This window comes from Peromyscus leucopus, chromosome 8b (assembly GCF_004664715.2).
Source record: "Peromyscus leucopus breed LL Stock chromosome 8b, UCI_PerLeu_2.1, whole genome shotgun sequence".
Classification (NCBI taxonomy): Eukaryota; Metazoa; Chordata; class Mammalia; order Rodentia; family Cricetidae; genus Peromyscus; species Peromyscus leucopus.
In genome coordinates this window covers 104,748,789-104,761,330 of record NC_051086.1, presented here as the reverse complement: position 1 = coordinate 104,761,330, position 12,542 = coordinate 104,748,789, and the positions used below count along the sequence as shown (strand labels likewise).

At 55.1% G+C, this 12,542-nt stretch overlaps 2 protein-coding genes across 3 annotated transcripts; one reads left to right on the top strand and one right to left on the bottom strand.

Annotated features, from left to right (window-relative positions):
• Positions 1–2,199: 2,199 nt before the first annotated feature.
• Positions 2,200–4,116, bottom strand: Ndufaf8 (NADH:ubiquinone oxidoreductase complex assembly factor 8). Of its 2 annotated transcripts, none has more exons than XM_028853649.2 (3): positions 3,984–4,116; positions 3,778–3,900; positions 2,200–2,449 (listed from the first exon to the last, which is right to left on the bottom strand). In XM_028853649.2, exons 1-3 carry the CDS (start codon positions 4,065–4,067, stop codon positions 2,420–2,422), a joined length of 237 nt encoding a protein of 78 aa, XP_028709482.1. In that variant the 5' UTR covers positions 4,068–4,116; the 3' UTR covers positions 2,200–2,419. The 2 variants fall into 2 exon arrangements, with proteins under 2 accessions (XP_028709482.1, XP_028709483.1); XM_028853650.2 differs by having other exon boundaries at positions 3,778–3,888.
• A 113-nt stretch (positions 4,117–4,229) lies between these two features.
• Tepsin (TEPSIN adaptor related protein complex 4 accessory protein) lies at positions 4,230–12,542 on the top strand. Its single transcript, XM_028853626.2, has 13 exons — positions 4,230–4,430; positions 5,497–5,569; positions 5,916–6,007; positions 6,132–6,225; positions 6,933–7,000; positions 7,206–7,281; positions 7,407–7,478; positions 8,280–8,471; positions 8,768–8,942; positions 9,613–9,726; positions 9,813–9,891; positions 10,045–10,179; positions 11,008–12,542. The coding sequence occupies exons 1-13, from the start codon at positions 4,257–4,259 to the stop codon at positions 11,494–11,496; spliced, it is 1,833 nt and encodes a 610-aa protein (XP_028709459.2). The 5' UTR covers positions 4,230–4,256; the 3' UTR covers positions 11,497–12,542.

Sequence of the window (12,542 nt, the reverse complement as noted above, 5' to 3'; positions counted from 1 at the left end):
CTGACACAGCTGCAGACTGTCTCTACCGTACCGTGGAAGTGTTCCTGAGACTGAGTCTGGAAACCAGAGAATAGCGTAGGTGCAAAGGCCAAAGGTGCCGGCACAGCTGTGGCCCGAGTACCTGAGAACAACTTGATTTATTTTGCTCAGTTTCAGTATTGTGATGCTTGGCCCATGTGATCAGGATGTTACAGCAGCTGGAGCATACTGGCATATGGAAGAGGTTTTCCATATCCTGTTGGACAAGAACTGGGGATCAGGCACAACCTTCAAAAGCATGCCTGCAATGACCTACTTCCTGAAGTTTCTAGAACCTCCCAAAATAGAACCACTAGCGCTGGGGACCGAGACTTCACTAACACTTGTCCACGGGAAGAGGGTTGTGCATGTGGAGGAATCTAATATTCAAACAGTGACAGAGTGGAGTGGTCCTGGAGGCCTCAGCTGTGCTGGACCGTGGAAAGCAATGGATGTCTGCCACCTCAGAGGAGAGGATGAAGAGACAGCCAGAGAGAACATTTTGCCAGACAAATCTGAGCTCAGTGGGGCCCAAAGTTGGGAAGTCTTCAGGAGGAAGACTGAAGAAGGTATAGTCTGAGCTATCAAGAGGATTGAAGATGCTGTGGCAGGCTGGGCCGTCAGTCTGGAGAGGCTGGTCTGAACACATGGAGAAAAGAACACTGAGTAGGTAGGTAGTGCTTCTGACTGTGAAGGACATAATATCCCTGGACAATCACTCATTCTGCTACCTTGACAGCAGCGGGAGGGGTGGACTGTCCAGTAAAACCATCAGGTCCCTTGAGACCCGTCATCACTGTCCACTAGGACAGAATCTATCTGACCTGGCTCTCTGCCATAGCCAAGAAGTCCTGTCAAGCCGGGCGGTGGTGGCGCACGCCTTTAATCCCAGCACTCGGGAGGCAGAGCCAGGCGGATCTCTGTGAGTTCGAGGCCAGCCTGGGCTACCAAGTGAGTCCCAGGAAAGGCGCAAAGCTACACAGAGAAACCCTGTCTCGAAAAATAAAAAAAAAAAAAGAAGTCCTGTCTTGAGGTGGACTCAGAGTATCTATCAAACAGGTATTCTAGAGGCCGAAGAGATGGCTGAGCAGTTAAAAGCACATGGTGACTCACAACTATAACTCCAGTTCCAGGGTATCCAACACCTTCTTTGGGCCTCCCTGGCTACCAGGCACATACACAGTGCTCATACATACATACATCTAAAATACTCATTAAATAAATTTTAAACTAAAACACATGGGTTTTCTCACTCTGGTAAGCCAGGCTAGTTCCAGAGTAGCAGTTAGATGCCACAGGGAGGCAGATTTTGGCATGGAGTGTAGGGCATGATGGTCTCTGGCCCTGTTCCCTGTACCAAGGCTCTGAGACAGGTGCAAACTGGTTCAAGGACAGCATGACCTCCACACGGAGTAGAACTGAGCAGTTCCTATGTTTCCCAGCAGGTGGCACTCACACACAGAATCCCTTGCTACACTTTGAAGTTTTTTAAACTCACCATGTGAAGAGGAGGGAAAGAAGGAAAGCCAGGAGCCATGTCTGTGACAGGCTGCAGGGATGGCTGTCCCTCACCCAAAGTCCCAAGCAGAACCTCCTTGTTGACTTTTGTCCGGAAAAGCCTCTGCCCAATTCCTGGACAGCCATCTCTACGGCACTTCTTCCCCTGTGGGCTCACTCCCCGTGGGCTGCTGCTGGGTTATCTTTGCTTTGTTTTGCTCATAAGCAGTTGGATCCAGGGCCTGGTGTGCTAGGCTTAGATCAAATAATTTTGATGAGAATAGTAGGGATTGTTTTAAGATTTATAATTTTATATTGTGTTCTGCCTGCATTCATGTCTGTACCACATGTGTGCCTGGTTCCTGCAGAGGCCAGAAGAGGGTGTTGGATCCCCTGGAACTGAAATTAAAAGATGGTTGTGAGCTGCCATGTAGGTGCTGGCAACTGAGTCTGGGTCCTCTAAAAGAGCAACAAGTACTCTTAACTGCTGAACCATCTCTCTAGCCTTTGCTGAGAACAGTTTTAAACGGGGACCCTTTGGCAGAGTCCTGTGGTCCAGACATGCCACCCGCTTTTTTTTTGGGAGTGGGGTGGCGGGATGCAGTGCAGGTGTGCTCTGGATGCATTGTCTTTGGGAGACCAGTTCCTTATACCATGCTATGTGTATAAAAGCCTGAAACTGTGTTGGATTAAATAACCTTCATTGCTGTTTCTGTTACATCTTGATGGAATCCAGATCCTCACACATACACACTGCTGGTAAACAAACCCTGTGCTGCCCAAGGTTCAAGCTGAGAACAAACAAAAACACCAGGAATTTCACCGCCCAGACCTTCTTTCAGTTCCCAGAGCTCTTCACTGTGTGCCATCAGGACAAGGCACCTGTGCCCACAGCCCTTCTTAGTTAGGTGCTTCCCATCAGGGTCTTCTTGGCCTGAAGGAGAAAGCATTTATTTCCAAGTTAGATGTGGCGTAAAAGCAAGATCTCTACCTCATCAAATGCCACATTCTCCCAAACACCTTAAAGAACTGAGGTGCTGCTGTGTATGTGGGGGTACCTGACTGAGCTCACCTAAAAGATGAAGCCTGCACCCTGTGATTGAATGGAGGATCTATAGGTGCTGTGTAGGGATGAATGAGGAATCACAGTGGGATTCCTTCACCTGGCCCAGGAGGAGATGGACTCAACAGCCTGCCAGCCACACAGTTCTGGTCAACCACAGGAAAGGTAACAGAAGGCAGAAGCCTGTGAACATTAGGAGTGGGTCTAGGGTTTCAGAAAGAGCTCCTGGCTAGCAACCACAAAAGAATGAAGGCTTGTCTTGTTGCCTTTCCCCTCGGGGAGGGATGTAGGGCTGGAAAGCCACCAAAAGGCAGGGATCAAGTCAGACGGAACAAGAAAAGTGCAACACCTGATGACGGAACAGTGTCTGATGGGAAACTAGTAGTGGGCTGCTAGGTGAGGCTAGGCTGCAGTAAACTCAAGGGACGTTTAGATCTCCCAAACACTACTCTTTCTGCCTACGGCTATTCTGGAATGTCGGCAAACTGCCTCAGATTCACTGTATGGCTCTGGGTTCTTAACAACAACCCTATCTCTAGTCCTATTTCTGCATTAACAGCTCAGGAGCACTTGTGGTATGACCGACCCCAGACCCACTGAATCAGCAGTACCCCAGGAGGAGGTCGGCATTAGTGACATTCTAGGAACCTATTCTAGAATGAGGGCCCAAGACTTTGGCAGTCCAAGTCCCCATTCTCTGGTGGCACCTACCAGTTGTGTTCTGGAATACTCGCTGTGGTCTGTTTCACCATTCCTCCGAGGTTTTCCCAGGACGCCCACCCCACACTCCAGGTCTTCAGCCTTGCTAACACTGGCCACCTTCGCAAGACTGTAAGTGGGGCAGCAACTAACAGAGGGGGCTTGCGGTGGAGGGGTCATAGGCAGAAGACAAGGACCAAGACCCCAAGCGGTTCTCACCACTTCTGCGCTACACTGAGAACCGGCTACCGACACTGCCTAGGAGGACCCTCCCACGACATCACACAGCAACCCCCGGGACGGGGCGAGCGCAGCTGGGGTCGCTCTGGGCAGGCTGCCCTTCGGCCACGGAGCCAAGAGTTAACGAGCCGGGGCCTCCTGCCCTTTCGCTGACCCTTCCTGGAGCTGACTGGCAGAAAAAAGGATGTCTGGTCTCTCCCCAAAGCACCGGAAAAGAAACGCCAAACTAGGCGCGACGCCGGGGGGACGCGCCCACCTACCGCGGCGGCGAAGCAGCTCCTCAGGGCCTCGAACTCGCGCACGCAAAGGTCCTTCCTCAGGCGGCCTCCGGGGGCTGTGGAGGCCTGCACGCACCTGCCGTACGCCGAAGCCTGAGGGGAGACCTGACGGTAGTGTGGCCGGACCTGACCGCCGCCCTCCCTCCCTTTCCGGCTAACCTGCAGGTCCAGCTCCGCCCGCCCCTTACCTCAGCCCCGCAGGTCGCCAGGTGCTCCGGGAAGGCTCGGAGACGGCTCCGCACGCGCCCCCATAAGGCTCCGTTGGCGGACATGAGCGGTTCCTCCAGGCCCCCGTGGACGCCGCCATGTTGGGTCCCGCCTCTTCCGGCGTCGAATAATTGAACATCCGGCACCTCCGCCCATACTGTCTTCTGGTTGGTCAGAGTCGCGGGCCTGTTCTTCTGTAATTGGCACTGGTCCTTGTCCTTCTCTAACTGGGACTTTGGACTGGCTGAACTCGGATGTTTTCGGACCTCTGTGCCCCCTTCCTGCGACCGATTGGCTGGGGGAGCCAGAGCAGCGCGATGATTGGAGGATCGAAGCCTGGCGGAAGCGGGGCCAGCTGTAGGGGGGCGGCTCCTTGGACCATGGCGGCCGCGCCGCCGCTGCGGGACCGCCTGAGCTTCCTACACAGGGTGAGTGGAGTTCGCAGGGTCTGCTGACACCCGGCGCCCGGGGATCTCGCCGGATTAGCGGGGACAGGCTGCCCAGCCACTGCTGAGAACGAGAGAGCCTGATCTGCTAGTTGGAGGACGAGCCCAAGGGCGGCGGGCGGTCTCCGCCGGGCCGGAGCCCGGCTTCCCCGGCTTCATTCAGAGAAACACCCTGGACACTCATGCTGCTTAAGGAGACAGGAGGCATCTGGAAGGCCGCAGCTACCGGGTGGGGAAGGCGGAGCCTGTTGCCAGCTGTTGAGTGAAACAAACTGACTGCCCTAAGCTTTCTGACTGGAGCTTGAGGGTTTTGAGTGCCCCTAGGGGCCGTGCTACAGGAGGTCAGATCTCTCATGTAGAGGCTGGGACAAGTTCTTAAGTACTAAGCTCTGCTGATCGCTTCCTCCAGATCCCCTTAAAAGCACTGTGGACAAATAGTATAGTGAGGCTGTGTGGAACTCTGGCAGTGCCCGTATACTTGTCTTAAATATTCCTAAACCCCACCCTTTTGCCCAGACACTGAGTGATGAGAAATAGGTGTTTCCAGATTTCAACCAGATAAACACTTGCAGTAACAGGCAAGCCAGTAGCATAAGCACACACGACCATGCCGATGCATGACTATGTAAAATTTAAGTTAGCCGTTCTTGAGGAGCGGCAAAACCCATCAAGCCGAGCAGTTCTGACTTGTTGGGTCTGGCACCGCACCGTCCAATACATGGAAAGCCCTGAGCTTCTTGCTGTTGCTGCTTGATAAGTAGGTATATTTAAACTATCCTTACACTTGTGAGTGTAGAGGCTGGGGCTGAGCCTTACCTGACCTTCTTAGAGCGCTCTCACTGACTGTCCTCTCCCCTGGGGCCATTCATCCCTGCCAGAGCAGAGCCTGCTTAAAGCCGTGCTTTGTGACCACTAGGATGATTCTGGTCCCTCTTAGGCATTCTCCTGGGCATTTTTAGCACCAGTGGACATAAGGCTTGCTTCCATTTTGGTTGGTGGCTGGGACCTACCGAGATGGTAGCTCATCATGGTCCTCATTCCTCTTCAGCTCCCCATTCTCTTGAAGGGGACCTCAGATGATGACATCCCGTGTCCAGGCTACCTGTTTGAAGAGATTGCCAGTATCCTTCTGCACTGTTGGTGGGGGGAAGAGTAAAGAGTGGGCACCCTGACTTAGCAGGAAGTGTTATTGAGACAGGGGTGGGTTCTCATGCTATCCCAGGAGCACCACCAACTTCTTTTTCCTAGTATCCAGATGTATGTGTCAGGGGTGTACTAAAAGCTGCAATACCCAATGGTGTAGAGTCCAGGACACCCTAAAAGTTCCAGTGTTGATGAAACCAAAGCCTGTGGTAATGGTCTTCAGGGAGTGTGACCTGAGAAGGGTCATGGTCATAGGAGGGTGAGTTTGTCTCAGCAGTGGGTCTTGTGTCTGCCTGCTCCTTCCCTAACTCAAATGACTCTCAGAAATTTCCCACGAGTCACTGGGCAGCAGCCAGTGCCTGCTGGAGTACCTCCTGAACCGCCTGGACAGTAGCTCTGGCCACGTCAAGCTCAAGGTGAGTCCCTGAGTGGTAGGTAGCAGACCAGGCCTCAGCTCCTGCCCAGCCGAGGACAGGCACTTAGCTGTACCGAGTGTCCTGTACCATAGCGGCCAGCCCCACGAACCTGTCCACTCTCCAGGTGCTGAAGATCTTGCTTTACCTATGTGGTCATGGCTCTTCCTCCTTCCTGCTCATCCTCAGACGAAACTCTGCTCTCATCCAGGAAGCCACAGGTATGGGAAGACACAGGTGTGCCCAGGGGAAGCAGGGGTGGGGGAGACTAAACCCTCGAGTGCTATGCTTGGGGCTTGGGGTCCTGACTGGCCTAGACTTAGAACTGGAAATGTGTCTGTGCTGGCGGTACCCACTAAGTATTCCTGGAAGGATGAGGCAGAACGGGCATGTACAGGGTGCTGTGGCAATCCCCAGTATGTGCAAGGCCCTGAGCTAGGGAAAGCTTGTGGTTAAATGTGATATAAGAAAACCTGATTTTCCATGATGGAAGCTTTTTAGCAGAGGGAATTTAGCTCAGGCCGAGCCAGCCTAGGAATCAGGGGCTATTTCATACCTGGAAGGCCCTGATAGAGACCTCGGGTCTACCATCCGGGCCCTGAGAAACCTCTAGAAGGTTCCTGTTGCAGGCAGGTAGAAGAGAATGGACCCAGAGAAGCAGTGAGGCAGGCGTAGCTCCAGAGTCGGGGGAGGCGGAGTGGTCTCCGGCAGACACAGTGGCTGTTGTGATGGTAGACGGTGGAGTTGCTACCATGAGTGGTCAAGAGGGGATGTTAAAGGGTCCCGAGGAGGGGCTGGGGACATACAATTGGGAGGGCTGAGGAGGGGCTGGGGACTTACTGTCTGGGAGGGCTGAGGAGGGCTGGTTTACTCTGGGTCCGGAGCACTGCCCAGGCTCAGCCCGTCCCGTCTGACTTCTGCCCTGCAGCTTTTGCAGGCCCCCCCGACCCTCTTCATGGAAACAGCTTGTACCAGAAGGTGCGGGCAGCTGCCCAGGTGAGCACAGGACAGGGTCAAAGCACAGAGTGGCTCTGTGAGGTGCTTGCTGTTTTCCTGCCACACAGGACCCAGCTCTCTCCTTGCTGGGCCACAGCCCCTGGGCCTGGTTGGGCAGCTCAAGAGAGGTGTCTGAAAAGCAGGGCTGGTGGGACGGGCAGAGCGGCCGGCTCGGGGGGACTCTGAGCACACACTTCTTCTTTAGGACCTGGGCAGCACCTTGTTCTCAGATGCTGTGCCACTGCCTCCCTCCCAGCCACCCCAAGCCCTGCCTCCAGCAGGTATGCCGCTCTGGTGACCGGCTCCGGCCACCAGCAGAGGGTGTCCCTCTTGGTCTCCTAGGCGTCTTTGTACATGGGGGCTGGTCTGGGGGGAGGCCTGCACTGATGCCAGTGTCCTCTTTCAGGCATGGGTGCCCAGGCCAGACCTCATAGTGCTCTCCAGGGCTTCGGCTACACTAAGGAGTGGGGCCGGACAGGTAAGGGACAGGGCTCTTGGGTAGGGATACCGAGGGATCAGGGTCAGGCCTCACTGGCATCTCATTAGCTATCCCCCAACTCTTCCACATGTGGAACTCATTCTTTCCTGGTGTGCTCCCCTGTGTTGTTTCCTCTGCCTAGCTGGGAGGAAGGTATGACAAGGCCAGCTCTACTTGATGGACAGGGAGGAGGAGCTAGACTTAAATCCAGCTGGCTGTGTTGGCCATTTTTGCTGCTTGATGGACAAGGGTCCAGGCCGTGACAGGAACCCAAACGGTCACCGTGCAGGTTGTAACAGTGTAGTGTATGTGGGTACCTGTGCCAGCAGACGCTTGAGGTTTGTTTGTTGAAGGGTTATGCAGCAGCACGTAATAGAGCAAGTAACCTCAGCTATCCTTGGGGCCGGATGCTAGGCTGTATCCAGCTGTGTGCTGTAGCTGCTACAGATGGGCCTTTTTGCAGCTCTGGGGCCTCTGACTGATGCTTTAGCCTGTAAGTCCCTTCTTCAAAGGCAAGGGTGGACCCCTGACACTTGAGTGAAGGGCCAAGGACGTTTTTCACTTCCCACACCCTCCCCCTCAGAACATCCCTTGATCTCAGCTATAAGCCAAGTGTCCAGACGACAGTGCCTGGGATTTGTGGCAGCAGCAACTCTGCTCCCTGCAGCATGTGTCGTTACCTCCCAGCTCTGAGCAGGCAGTAGCTCTGGCCCCATCCTGGAGAATGTGGCTGGAGGCAGGGGAGGTGGGCTGGGGTGCTGGCGCCGCCTCTTCTGCTGATGCCACCTCTTCTGTGCACAGGCTCTGCGGGTGAAGCCCTCCTCTCTACAATCCAGAGGGCCGCAGAGGCAGTGGCTAATGCGGTGCGTCCTGGGCCTGAGAACCCCCGTACCCAGGGCCCCTTGCCACGTGGTGATACCTATCAGCCTGCAGTGACACCTTCAGCTAGCCACACACACCCCAACCCTGGGACTCTAATCCTTGGGGCCAGAGGTATGGAGGCAAGGGTTACCACCCTCGCAGATCTGGGTCATTCCTTCGTGTCAAGTGTTGGGGTGGGGAATGGGCACTTGATGGATGTGGTGATAAATGTTGACGCTGCCCTCACTGGCAGGAGCCCCAGGCTTCTGACCCGGCAGGAAGCACTCACCCATTTTGTGTGCTTGGAGTTTCTAGAGCTGCCCTGTAAGCTCAGGACACAACCCCTTGTCTCCTAGCCCAAGTCCCTTAGGAGATGGCATGGGGCCCATGGAAAGCCCTGGGACCTTGCCTGCCATTCTGTCTTTCAGCTGTGAGACACCAGCCTGGGCAGGCAGGAGGAGGCTGGGATGAGCTGGACAGTGGTCCGAGTTCCCAGAATTCCTCCTGCACCAGCAACCCGAGCAGGGCCTCGGACTCAGGCAGTCGGTCAGGCAGTGAGAGCCACTCTGGGGCCAGCCGTGAGCCAGGTGACCTGACAGAAAGGTATGTGGAATAGGTGGCCACCTCTCTGAGTTAGGGTTTCCATTGCTGTGAAGAGACACCATGACCATGGCACATCTTATAAAGGAAAACGTTTAATTGGGGTGGCTTGCTTACAGTTCAGAGTTTCAGTCCATTGTCATCATGGTGGGACATGACAGTGTGCAGGCAGACATGGTGCTGGAGAGGTAGCTGAGAGTCCTACATCTTTCAGGCAACAGGAAGTGGTCTGAAACACTGGGCATTATCTTGAGCATATATGAGAATTCAAAGCCACACACTTCCTCCAACAAGGCCACACCTCCTAATCCACTTCCTTTGGGGGCCATTTTCTTTCAAACCACCATACCACCTCTCCCAAAGGGGCTGTCAACAGGCTCTTCCAGTGTGGAAGCTTAGGGGGTGTTGTCCCACCTGTCTACCTGAGGTTCTTTTTTGTTTTGTTTTATTTTTAAGATTTATTTATTATGTATACAGTGTTCTATCTGCACATATGCTTATAGGCCAGAAGAGGGCGCCAGATCTCATTACAGATGGTTGTGAGCCACCATGTGGTTGCTGGGAATTGAACTCAGGACCTCTGGAAGAACAGCCAGTGCTCTTAACTGCTGAGCCATCTCTCCAGCCCCTACCTGAGATTTGATATCCTGACTTATCCTTTTACTTTCTCCAGGACTGAGGCCATGGCCCCAAATGACTGTCAGCAAGAGCTGAGCCTAGTGAGAACTGTCACCCAGGGGCCACGTGTCTTCCTGAGCCGTGAGGAGACCCAGCACTTCATCAAAGAGTGAGCCGCCCCCCTGCACCTGCCCCGAGGGAGGAGGGAGCTGGCTGTGGCTGCCCCCAACCCCTCCTGTCTGTCCCCCTGAGCAGGTGTGGGCTGCTCAACTGTGAGGCCGTGCTGGAGCTGCTCCTCCGCCAGCTGGTCGGGACCAGTGAGTGTGAGCAGATGGTAAGGCTGAGAGCGAGGGGCAGGCGCTGTGTGGGTAAAGCACAGGCAGCAGGGCATCACGGAGGATGGAGGGGTAGGGTGGGCCCCATGCAGGCCTCCCTAAGTGAGGAGCCAGGAGAGCTGACTTCCATCCTCCCTGCTTCCCGCTCACAGAGGGCACTGTGTGCCATTGCCTCCTTTGGGGGTGCTGACCTCCTGCCTCAGGAGCACGTCCTCCTCCTCTGCCGGCAACAGCTGCAGGAACTTGGTGCGGGCAACCCCGGACCTGTGACCAACAAAGCTACCAAGGTGGGCAGTGGGCCCTGGGAACAGCAGAGTCTGTCTCGGCCCCTAGCTGGCCATGATCAGCGCTTGATGGGCACACTCCTACAGCCCTGCTTAGTGGGTGGTGCCCCCCTCCCCTGGGCTCTGGCACTGCGGGTGCCTTGGCTTCTTCTCCTTCCTGGACCCCCACCCACCCATACTGCCGCCGTGTGAGACCCACTACGTTGTGTCCTAGACGACACTCCACCTTCTCCAGAAAGTCTCCGACGGCACTTCTCCACCCTCTCACATCCCCAGGGTCTCCCTCACGCCCCTCCTATCTACTTGGTTGCGTTCCTAGCTGCTTCTGTTTGTTTGTGCTGAGACAGGGTTTCTCTGTGGAGCCCTGGCTGTCCTGGAACTCTCTTTCTTTGTAGAACAGAATGGTCTCGAACTCACAAAGATGCCCATGCCTCTGCCTCTGTCTTCTGAGTGCTGGGATTAAAAGCATGCGCCACATACCTGGGGTCTTGTTTTCTCTGTGGTTGTTAAACTTGCAGTGTCTCGGCCACTTAGTCCAGGTTGGCTGTGCTGTTAGCACTGTTAACTCCCTTTTAGTTAACACAGCACCTGGTAAACGTGGGGTGACATCACAGGAACACATGTCCAGAGTGACTAGATACATCAGGTCTCCTTGGTACCTTCAGCTCCTTGATGCCTGGAAGGTTCTGAGGCTGGGACTGCCCATACATCTGTTTAGCAGGACTTGTTTCATGTGTTCCACCATTCCAACAGCAGATTACTGGGTCCCTGCCTTGTCCCCTACTGTCCCCAGCGCTAAGCAGGCACTGCCTCCTTCCTGTTTCTCTCTAGATCCTGAGACACTTTGAAGCCTCCTGTGGACAGCATCTCCCTGCCCAAAGGCCCTGTGCCCAGCACAGCTCTGCAGCTGCCCTTGTGGGCCCAGCTGACCTGCTGACCAGCCCTGTGCCTCCCCCTGGGAGCCAGGTCTTCCTCCAGCCTCTGAGCTCCACCACCATCATGCCCGGGAATCCTGTGCCCGCTCCATCCCCAGATACCTTTCTTCCTGCTCTAGAGGATGCCAGTGAGGTCAAAACCCAATTGGTATGTTCCAGTGAACAGGGGGCAGGGTTTGAGCAGAGCCCGGAGAACACAGACACCCCCGAGGGTAGCTCCAGTACGTGCCTGTGGCGCCCCAACTCTTTGTTTGAGGGGATGGAGCTGGTGGCTTGCCCCCGCCTGCCCCGCCCCGGCTCCCAGGGTCTCCAGCCAGCTGTACAGAAGGTGACCACAGAACATTCCGTCTCAGAGCCGTCAGCTTTCGCGTTTTTGAACATGTGACTCTCTGGACCCAGCTGCTCAGAGTCCCTTGGTCCTCATACTGAGGCCCCCAAGACCTCATGGCCTCATGTCCACCAAGGAGTGGTCCTTGAGTGTCTTCTGGGTATCCTCCTGCCCCCTCTGGCCCCTCTCTTTACCTAGAAAGCTGTGGTAAGGCAGTCCTTGAGCCCTGTGTGGGCCTCCCAGTGGTCAGAAGAGTTGTTGAAGAAGAAATACGGGCCTCAGTGCTGACCAGCCAAGACGGGAGTGTGGAAAAGAGGCTCCCTCAAAAGATGTTTGCACACTCGTCGCTTCTTGGGAAGTTGACTCTCTGGCCATGCCCCTGAGACTGGCTTCTGTCTTCTTCCCGGCAAGACACACACAAACCTTTTTGGAGGTCTGTCCATGGCTGGAGACCACCTCAGAGGTTTCTTGCTTCATGTAGTACATCTGCAGGGCAGTGCTCTCCCAGGGCCGTTGGCCACAGCCCCTCTGCTCCGTGCTGCTCTGATTCTAGGAGGCTGAACACAGAGGCCAAACCCTCGCCCCCACCCCCGGGCTACCTCGGTCCCTGTCTGGACCCGTCCCTTTGCTAGGTGCTGGCAATGGTTATATGGACTTGAATGCCTATGGTAGCAACTGGCAAGTAGCAGGGCTGCAGGGCTGACCTTGGGTACCCTGGGCAAGCCCTGCCTGCCTGACCCTCAAAGTGAGCACTTGTAAGGGTTCGAAACACTGACTTGGTTCTTAGTTAAGGTTCTGATCTCGGGTCTTTCCGTAGGGAGGTCACAGCAGCTGGGAGCCACAGCCTTCAGGGTCACAGCACTGTGGGGTTGTGCCTGTGCCTGTGCCTGTGGCCCAAAAGGTCTGATTCTCAGCTTCCTTAGCCAAGTGCCTGTGGCCATTTCCAGTGTCAGGTCCCTGTAGGACCCTGCCATGGATGCTCAGCTTGTCACAGTTTTCTGCAGACCATGGGAGAGTCTAGTGACCCTTCCTGTCCATCTCAGAAGAGCCTGTGGAGCTGGGACATGCACTTTCCCAATAAACATCAATGTTTACACAGCCCA

Coding starts and splice junctions, on each gene's coding strand:
- Tepsin (XM_028853626.2), top strand. CDS start 4,257: ATGTTTTCGGACCTCTGTGCCCCCTTCCTGCGACCGATTGGCTGGGGG. Junction 6,226..6,932: donor TCTCATCCAGGAAGCCACAG/GTATGGGAAGAC, acceptor TCTGCCCTGCAG/CTTTTGCAGGCCCCCCCGAC. Junction 9,727..9,812: donor ACCCAGCACTTCATCAAAGA/GTGAGCCGCCCC, acceptor CCCCCTGAGCAG/GTGTGGGCTGCTCAACTGTG.
- Ndufaf8 (XM_028853649.2), bottom strand. CDS start 4,067: ATGTCCGCCAACGGAGCCTTATGGGGGCGCGTGCGGAGCCGTCTCCGA. Junction 3,901..3,983: donor TGGCGACCTGCGGGGCTGAG/GTAAGGGGCGGG, acceptor CACTACCGTCAG/GTCTCCCCTCAGGCTTCGGC. Junction 2,450..3,777: donor GGAGCTGCTTCGCCGCCGCG/GTAGGTGGGCGC, acceptor TTTCTCCTTCAG/GCCAAGAAGACCCTGATGGG.